Source organism: Aplysia californica, unplaced genomic scaffold (assembly GCF_000002075.1).
Source record: "Aplysia californica isolate F4 #8 unplaced genomic scaffold, AplCal3.0 scaffold01122, whole genome shotgun sequence".
NCBI classification, from domain to species: Eukaryota; Metazoa; Mollusca; class Gastropoda; order Aplysiida; family Aplysiidae; genus Aplysia; species Aplysia californica.
The window spans coordinates 80,246-90,243 of record NW_004798392.1 but is presented as its reverse complement, the minus strand read 5'-3'; the positions used below and the strand labels follow the sequence as shown (position 1 = coordinate 90,243).

General features: G+C 40.3%; 1 protein-coding gene across 1 annotated transcript in view; it reads right to left on the bottom strand.

The window, feature by feature from the left end:
- Positions 1-9,140, bottom strand: part of LOC101861631 (autophagy-related protein 16-1) — a 40,486-nt gene extending 31,346 nt beyond the window's left edge. Inside the window, exon 1 of the mRNA XM_005111788.3 lies at positions 9,024-9,140. Coding sequence (XP_005111845.1) covers positions 9,024-9,120 — 97 coding nt within the window. The 5' untranslated portion in view covers positions 9,121-9,140. The remainder of the gene's footprint in view (positions 1-9,023) is intronic.
- Between the last annotated feature and the right edge of the window lie 858 nt (positions 9,141-9,998).

The following is a 9,998-nucleotide window of genomic DNA, read 5'->3' as shown; positions in this document are numbered from 1 at the left end:
CCCCCAAAAAAAATTCCACTTCATTGACCCCTTAGAAAAATGTTGCTTACTATGGCAAAACATAATGCACACATTAATACATAAATACACCAATATTTATACTAAAACCCTATTACTGGAAAGTGCTATGATGAGATCAGCACTTTCTTTGCAACCACACTATTATTTCCGATAAAATCGTCAGTTTCTGAAAACCGTTTACACAAACCCCCGAAAATACCGACGTTGAAAGAAAATGCACTCATTTTGAAAAAGACCTCCAGTAGTTATTAAAAACTCATTTTCAGCTAGAGGAACGAAACAGATTGTCCTTTGTTTAAATTAGAACCGGCGGCCGCCGCGACTCTGCAAGTCAGTGAAAACGGCTTCGTCGAGTCCTTGGCAGTTTCCGGAAGCGGTCTTCGCGAACCCCGGAAACATCTCTGTTTGAGCCAGAGGAACACAACAGAAAACCCCGTCGGGTCCTCAGCAGTTTCCGAGATACCAGCCAGATTTTAGGGAAGAAATGTTGAAATCATAAATATTTTCAGCAATTATAGCTTTTTCAAAGAGCTTTCCATTTAGTTTTCTGGTCTTTTATATCTACCATGTATTTTGTACTCACTTCTTCCATCTTAAGGTGCACCATTGCTCCTAACACTTTCCCTGACAAGTGCAAGTTCACCACTGACGGTAATAGGGTTCAACATATTGATGCACTACAAACACACCATCGCTGGCAGCCACTGTGCAGCGTCCTGTTTTGTTAGCTACCAAACTCGTAATCGTGAAGTTGCTAGTTTTGGGTTTCCAGACTCAGGCCCGATGTTATGTCCTCGGGAAAGGCACTTTACATGTATTTTCCTCACTTCCTACCCCCTTCCATACCATGAAAATATGCCTTAAGTGCCCCATACACGCTCAAATTTGTTTGATAGTTTCATCAGATGTTTGACACAAATTTATTTTAATAGGTTTTAGATCATGTATAGGTGTGTTTGATGGTCAAAATAATTTGATGTCAAATATTTGACGGATTTGTTTTCAATTTGTATTTTTTGTCAAACCGTCAAACTGTTTGATCGTGTGTGGGCTTCATCCAATTTATTTGTGCAAACATTATTTTTTCAGTTGCTGCCGGATGGAAAAGATCTACTTTTTACATCATCATGGCGCCATCAAAGGATGAACATAAAATATTCCGGAACTGATTGAAGTGTACCAGAGTTTGCCTGAACTATGGAAAGTTAAGAATATTAGTGACCGAGATTTTTTTTTTCCAAAGAAGCTGCTTATGACGCTCTGCTGCTGAAATACAGGGAGCGGTATGCAGATGCCACAAAAGAAAAAATGAAAAAGAAAATTAACTCAATACGGACGAGTTTTTGAAGGGAGATGAATAAATTGAGTCTCAGTTGGTGCAGATGATACCTTCGAGCCTTCATTGAGGTATTTTGGTGCTCTTTTATTCCTGTAGTCAAGAAACACCAACACTGTCACTTTCTTTTCTTTTTTTTCTTTTTCTTCGCAAGGCTAAAGCAAGAGCCAACGCAGTTTGTCCGTCCATTATAAACTCTTGGCACAAACTAATTTTTTACCAAAAAATTTGAGCGTGTATGGGGGTACTATAGAACTACAATATTTCATTTATGTCGATCTGATGTGTGTGTATTCTGCAAATTATTTTTGTTCTTCTGCTTTATCATTATGAGTAAGTAGTATCAGCAGCTCTATCTTCAAGTCTATACCTGCAATAAATTCATGTACACCCAAAATCAAGCCCAAGTATTTGAGACGCCAAATTGAAAGAAATCTTCATTACGCCCTAATCCATAAGTACGGTGTTTTCCATGGTATTCAGGTCGATTAAAGTAACTGTTCAATCAGAACAATGCTTTATACAGCCGTGACGTCACAGTGAGCAGGCGGCAAAAGTTTACCCGATCGTTCTGCAAGGAATTTCACAAAATACCTTCTAATATTAAAAAGTGCAACTTATCAGAGATGATGTAGTCCTGAGCATTCCGTGGAATGATCTAATACACACACCTTTGAGAACAGCATCCACAAAGAAACCACCTTGAAACTTTCTTGTTTTCAACTCCATCAAAAAAACGGAAATTCGCGATCCATCTCTCTCCTCATTGGTAGATTAATTAGGAGACATTTAGGGAATATTTAGGAGGTCTCTATACCTTCCGAACTAGGTGTCTCAGTGCCTTTCGGCTAGTTTCTGATTCGCTACTGACCAATCCTCTTTCTTCGATGAAAACTCGACTATCGCTGAAAATATTGGAAAAAAATTTTCTTTCGTAAATGCCCCAATTTCTCCTGCGTGTATATCATTAGTATTCATAACTCGTTCCATGAACAGTTTGTTCATAGTGAAAAAAAATTGTGGTATCTAATCTAGATCTAATTAAAGATGATTGCAAATTTCATACCACAACGTAGCAGTGATGAGAAAACAGTTTCTTTACTGGACTTTTATTCAAATCCCAGGGGGCACTACTGGTATTGATAATTTTATTCAAATTCCAGGAGCATTCCTGAGGTCTCTAAGATTCAAAGAACTTGGCAGTCACCTTGTAAGTTATGTAACCATCATTGCTTAGGATCATGCATCTTACTAAGGGACGGCGTCGCCTATCCAACCGATCGGCAATATCTGGATTTTATGGTTAAAAACAGGGGCACTCTTCAGGAGAAGTGGTCCCGGCATAACTCCACAGACATTTATAGACAAAATCCGAAACAAAAACGGAAGTCGAGTAAAAAAAATCTTACTGAGATGCCAGGTTGAAAAGACCACGCGTAAATTTTTAGAAAAGGTGCAAACCCATTTTAAGAACAATTTTGGTACTAAAAACTGTCACAAACCATTATTTTGTGAATTCCCCACTGCATCCCCCCCCCCTCTTTTTATTAAAAAGCAGCTTGCGGTTTTGTTTCAGACATAGATCTAATGTATAAATGTCTATGGCTATGGAGTTAGGCCGGGACCACATCTCCCGAAGAGAGCCAAAACAGGAATCGCCGATTGGCGACGTGGGCATGAAAAGTGTTAGCCTTAAAAATCTTTGAGTTTGAGCAAGGGTGACAGGCGAAAGTCAAACATCTGTCATCTCTCTTCTTACTAAGCTAGTACTGTGATGTGCAGTGCAGTGAGCACAACAGCCTCAACGCTGAAATCCGAATCGGGGAAGCTAAAGAATCAAATATTAAAAAAGGCCGTCGTTATTCAGACTCGAGTCCGAATAACATTTTTTCATATTCGGACTCGGGTCCCGAAAAAAGGAAGTGTCTTCGTTCTATAGATCTAACGTTCAGTGCTTCCAATTTTCCGCCATTTTTTAGTTTCCCTCACACCTTATCTGCCGATCCAATGCCCGCCGCCTCATTAATACGCCCCCCCCCCCCCCCCACCACGTTTCCCACTTTCTTTGTTGTAGAAAAAGGTAAAATTGAAGATTAGCAGACCACCTGGCACCTGCATATAATGAGCTGTGTAAAAAAAAAAAAAAGACCGATTCGTTCAAATACACAAGCCTATCGATTGCAACTTTTGATTCCATAGACCAGCGCACAATTCATTACGTAGATCTACGTCAAGACTAGCTTATTATTGTAATAATGATCAGTTGCCGGGGGGGAAAAGACTGACGCATATGCGACGTTCAAAGCCCGGACCGATAGTGCCCCCCCCCACCCACCACCCTCCCCGACACGCACACAGCCACACGTGTGCAGGCCGCCCATCCGACCCCGACACACGCTAACGAGCCATCTTTAATTGCTTCTGATGACCTCTTGACAAATAAACATTTATTAGAAGCGCTATAACTTTTCAGGCCGGCCTCAAATTCATCATAAGATTAAAACTCGGCTCCTGCACAAAACGCCTTTTTGCCCGAAGTAATCCCGGTCTCTACCCAGCCTGAGGCGAGTCACGAGTGAGGCAGGACAGGAAGACGGATTCACGAGTCACAGAAAGTCGGAAGTGATGTCATGCTGGACAAGAATCAGAGTCCGAATAATATTTTTTCATATTCGGACTCGAGTCCGAATAATCACTTCGATTAAAAAAACAGGGCCTACTTGATCTATTCTATTACTTGCCTACTTGCTTAACTCTTATCCTGCGTCTGTGCCCAGATGCGTATCTTATCAGCAACCGATTACGTCGGACGTGCCGGGCAGGCCGCCGGGGTCACTCAGTGTGTACTGTTGGTGTACAGCACGCGCACCAGGAAACGTGTGTTTTCACCATGAATACCGCGGGAGTGTGTTAACCGATGATAAAAATAACGCTCTATCCTTCATAGCTTTCTATTTATAAAGTGTTACAATCACATGAATAACCCCCTCTCACAAGCTGATAAGACATTACAAGTAGTTACGCCTATTCGAATAACCTTTCTGGACACTCTTGTTGTTATGAATGACCTGAGGTTCGAAAGGGGATAATTTATGTCAATTTCCAAATGTTTTACACTCAAATTGTTCTTTGTACCTGCACAATGGTATTCAAAACTATCAAACAAGCTTATTTTTTATCAAGTAGTATCATTTCATACAAAATCACTCTGATTTGAAATATTTTGTATAGAAAAATGGAAGTCTTGTTTCTTGACTATCCTTTTGAGCTCCTCATCTCTAAGTGGGTCAATTTCTTCTATAATTTCATTGGACGAACATCTAGAGCCCCCTTTTTCACCCAGCCGAGTCCTAGCGCCCCTTACTCCGCCCCAACCATCAATCTGACATAACAACATGCATAGTAACAATCACAAATAAAGAGAGAGCTCAAAAAGTAAGGTACAAATAAAGTGCCTAAATTTTAAAGATTTGGTTCTGAATATCAGTTGGGTCACAAATCACCATCATTACAGTCTTAAATTAAGCGTGTACGAGAGGTAATAAAAAACATTTTTTCTTCTCTGTCATGCAAGGGCATTGAGAACAAAATACCGTCATTTTATTTATATGTGTCATCGGTATTAAACGACCAGTGTTGTTAATATAAATAAAAGTAAAACATGTATTATGACATTTTCAGAAGCAAAACACTAAAAAAAACCAAAAAAACAACCAAAACAGTGATCATTAGTTTGAAAACAGATTGACATTATTTCGATGAAACGTTTTCTCCCATCAAGGAGATGCAATAAAGTTGCCTGAGATTTGTATATTATCAAATATCTCCATTGTAGAACATAAAAATATTATCCAACTGTTCAAATGTGAGAAACCACACGAAAGAAAAAGTATGCATGGATCTTTGTAATTATCACCGTCATCGTAATCATCGCATCATCATTATCATCATCAGTTTCATCAGCAGTGGCAGCACTTGCACTTAACAAACTATAATAACAAGTGAGTATTTTGCTTTAGAAAAAGAAGAAAGAAAAACAAAATAAGAAAAGACGTATTCAGGTATCAAGTAAGGGTAAACTACTGCCCTAATGGGAAGGACGGACCTGATGAGACGAAGTCAACATCAGGTTTAAGATTGGTCAGTAGCAGACGTTAATCGCCACGCTCTGTGATCCTGAGTTTGTTCCTCTGCTTCGTCAGCAACCTTGTCACTGTACTGAATCGAATCCCCTTTCAACAAGACAGGAGGTGGGAAAAGCGATGAACACCTTGGTATTTTCCTACAGGGAGGGATATTTGTCTTGCACAATAGTTTTCAACCAGAATGACCGGTACGACTTTTTGAACAATGGTTCGATTTCAAAGTCACTTTTCACGGTCAGCTCTTCTTCAATTGCCACTGTCAGGTCACCATCTGTTCCAGTATTGAGTTGGTCCAGTACCCAGTCTGGAATTTCCAGTTTAAAGATATCACTAAACCTTGTCTTCGTGATCATATCAGCATGCAAATCTCTGAGGTGGTTGGTATATATTTTTAGTTCCTCGTCAGAAACCCGCCCTTCTTTCAGTGTCTCTGCCAAGCTAGGAAACTGAGCAAATTCTCTTCTGCCAATGTTTCGGTGAAATATTTCCAATTTCGACAAGAATGGCGAAGCATGGATTTTGCCTTAATCAGGTTGGTGTCATCCCCCTGCAGCTGCAAGTTGACCTGGTTGAACTTTGAGAAAAGATCTGTGATGAACGCAATGCTGTTCTTGTGTTGTTTCAGTTTATTGCAGAGATCACTGTTTCTTGAAAAAAAACTCCAGCACAGAGTCAAACAGGCAGAATAATAATCGTGTTAAAGTTTCCTTTTGAGAATTGAAGGTTCTCGTCATTTTCAGTGCACAGCTGTAGGAATAATCTCGAGTTCAAAGCGTGAACTTTGATCTTGTTCCCACACTTGATGAAAATGGCCAGTGTGTCATGCAGACTTTCATTCAGATTTGTTGCCCCCAAATTCTGTCTGTGAATGACACAGCGAACAGTTATTACTCCAGGGACTGATTTTTTCAAGAAGCTCATAAATCCACGGTACCGACTACATGTAGTCATCGACGGTGCTCCGTTTGATGCACAGGCAACTATATTGGCCCGAGGAATCTGTTTCTCCTCGAAAAATTCTTGGACCACTTTGAAAATGGACTCCACTTTGGTATCTGTTTCCAACATTTTCGCCAATAACAATTCTTGCATTATTTCTTCACCCTCTATAAACCGATATCCAGTTGAAGGCTGAACTCATGTCCTTTAAGCATTTTGCACAATAATTCCTTAACATTTGCTGACATCCCATCCATTGTCACTTAATGGCAAGAACTTTCACCACAGGCTCGGGGCACGGTGCAGGACTGTGCTGACACCTCTCTTATCGCAGGTAATGAGGTCCTCACCGAGAGTACATGGTTTGCCTGCCTTTGCAATTAGTAGAGATAAATTATAAGTTGCTCGTAAGTCTTCATCAGCTTGATTGACGTCGGCTGCAAACATCGATTTAATAGATTTTTATTTCTGAAAATTGATCTTTAGAGTTTTGAAGTAAGCCAGATCTTTGTCAGATTTGCCGGGATGAATCATCTTTATAATTATTTATTATGGGCTTTGAGTGCTGGGAAAGAAAGTTCTTAGTAATAAGTAGTACTGTATAGCAATGCCAATCGGGCTTTCCCGCGAGGCGAAAATTTGGTCCCCGTTTACGGGCGATTTTGCGGACCCGGCCGAAGCGTAGGTGACTAACTTTGTCAACCTCGGTCTGCTCTATTTCCGAACCAATCCGAATTAAACTTGGCTACCAATCAGAAAATAGGGCAAACTAATGATATGTGGACGTTGAAGTTCGTACACATAAATTAACCTATACTTTTGGTGTCGGGAACACTTTCGTATCGTGTACACCGAAAACTATAAGGAGTTTGAATTTCAACGCCCAGATGGTAATAGATCTATCTATCCTCTATAGTGTGCTCAAATTTGAGAGTTCTGTGTCAAGTAGTTGTTTAGACCCGATCGTAAATCTACGACTACCCCCCTATCCAAAGCGGCTTCGCATGGAGACCGGCCATTTTCCCCTCACTCCCGTGGCAAATGTCTGTGACCTACAAATCCCCGCATGACTATTCCGGGCCCGTTCATTGGTCACTTGAAATAGGGCAATGGCGGGCGCGCGCATCCGGTTGTTTTTCTCTCTATTCCCCTGTAACATCGCAATGGGGGTATTCCGAGGCGAGGTTATCTCGTCTCGGGGTGTTCGCGTCTCAACGGGGAAAAAGAATTTTTAATTGTACGGCATGCTAGATTGAATTAACTTATCTTTTACGGTTGGCATGGTCTAAAGTCATCATAAAAAGCTTTGCAATTATTTAGTCACGCTGCCGACATACATTCTTAAAGATCCCATGTTGTGATACGATGCTATAAATAAAATGGACTCATCCCGACACCCCTTTTTCGCAAAATCGTAATATGTACACCACAATTTTAATTATAACAAAATAACTACGAAATTGGTAATAAATCTGACTGCAGAAATGATTTCTACACTCAAAAACACATCGGGTAGCCAAGTTTCTCTCGAACATTTGGATTAGTTACCGAGATATCGTCGATTTTCTTACAGAATCTGCTACTGCGTGGTCCACTTTTTAGGAGTATTTTCCTATATGTGGGTCATCCATATTTTGCCGACCTTTACAACCCCATAACTTTTTTATTTATGAACCGATTCTCAAAATTCAAGAAGCATAATTATCAGAATTGAAAATTCTTTCTTAGGTACCAAAAAAAAGGGGGCAAAAGTGAAAATTTAAATTTTCATTGGCATTGCTATATTGTAAACTATGCCTAAGTTACCAATTTTTATTTTTTATTATTATTTTTTTCTTAATGTGGCTTCTTTCCCTTCGCCAATTTTTATGTTGCATTTCATCAAAATTTCACACCGCCCCCTTAACGCCCACTACCGCCCCCCTATCGCCCAATTTCGCCACAGCGCCCCCCAAACTGTTGCCACCGCCCCCCTGGGGGCGGTAGCGCCCACTTTGAAAACCACTGATCTAGAGCTACCAACTTGGCATGTTTTGAATGAGACGTATGCCTCAATTACGAACCAACGCAGGCGTTTCTAGAAGAAGGCCACAAACGCACACAAACTCAAGCAGACTGACGCGCACACACTTGACCTGCGTGAATGGGGATTCGACTCGGGACCCGAATGACACGTAAGAGGATGCGTGCTGCGCGTGCACTGAGCCAGGAGCTACACTGATTCGGGACCAGAACGTAGGCGAGGTGCCGAAATCGGCTTATCGGGCTACATAAACCCGGCTCCCGCAGGATGAGGGTTAATAAAACGTCGAACATCATTCAGATCTAGATCTAGATGGATCTGGATCAAATTCATATTAGATCTAAATCTACATCTAGAAATCTGTATGACGGGGTGGGATGGAAGTGATAGTCACCTTGCCTTAGTGACTTATTATTAGTTTAGTAGACTAAGTAGATGGAGTGGAGTGGTGAAAGTGAAAGAGAGAAGCTGTTATTATCTACGCGCATCGTGGGTGGTTATAAAAAACTACAGCTTAATCTAAAACGTGGCCAACTGGTATCAGTAGGGAAAAACATACTCGTCTGAATGATGGCTTGGAAAGGTTCGCTTTGCTTGTGGTTTCGTCGCTTCAGTTGAAATAGTATATTTCCTTTCCACTCCCCAGTGGTCGCCATATTTATTGTTATTCTTCGCGATGAGTAAACCTATTTGCACTTGCTAAACCACTGTTTCGCAATCATAGATCTATCATTGTCTCACTTTTTGCAAAATTTTATATTAATCATACTTTGAAAATAATTTTTCATTTCATGTCTTATAAAATCATTTTGAACGTTTATTTATTTGAAATAAGAAAAGCAAAGACTTAAAATGTATTGTTTTACGAAACACCAACATCTACTTTTGCGCAAAGCGAAAACGGTGTTGCATGACTTTCGTTGTCATTATGGAAAATTCTCCTATTACTAATGACATAGCACGGCTATTGCCAAATACATTATCTTTCCTCCGATAGTCGAAAGAAAATTGAACAGATTTCTTTTTCATTTATTATGAATAATGTATATGAATTGACCTTTCATAGCAGCAATGTGAGCCAATTTGGGTTTGTTTTTTCTTTTGTTAAAAGATGATAACAAAAACAATAGATGTTTGTGCTATGGGGCGTGCATCTGTCGCGAATGACTTTTTCTTGCTGGATTTTGAAGTCACAAAAAAACAAGTATATTTATTTTGGTTAAGATTGCATCACGTACACATTTGCTTATCACAAAGAGGACGGGCACTTGTCAGTTTTAACTTAGCCTGGTTAGACCCCTAAGAGACTGTGCGTGAAGGTGAGTGAGTGAGTGAGAGAGAATGAGAAGAGTGTCAGAGTGAGTGAGTGTGTGGGAGTGAGAATGGAAGGGAAAGAGAGAATGTGAGTGTGAGAGAGAGTGTGTGATAGTGAGATAGTGTTTGCGAAAATGATAGTGAGTTTAATAGAGAATGAGAGAAAGAAAGAGAGAGAGAGAGAGAGAGAGAGAGAGAGAGAGAGAGAGAGAGAGAGAGA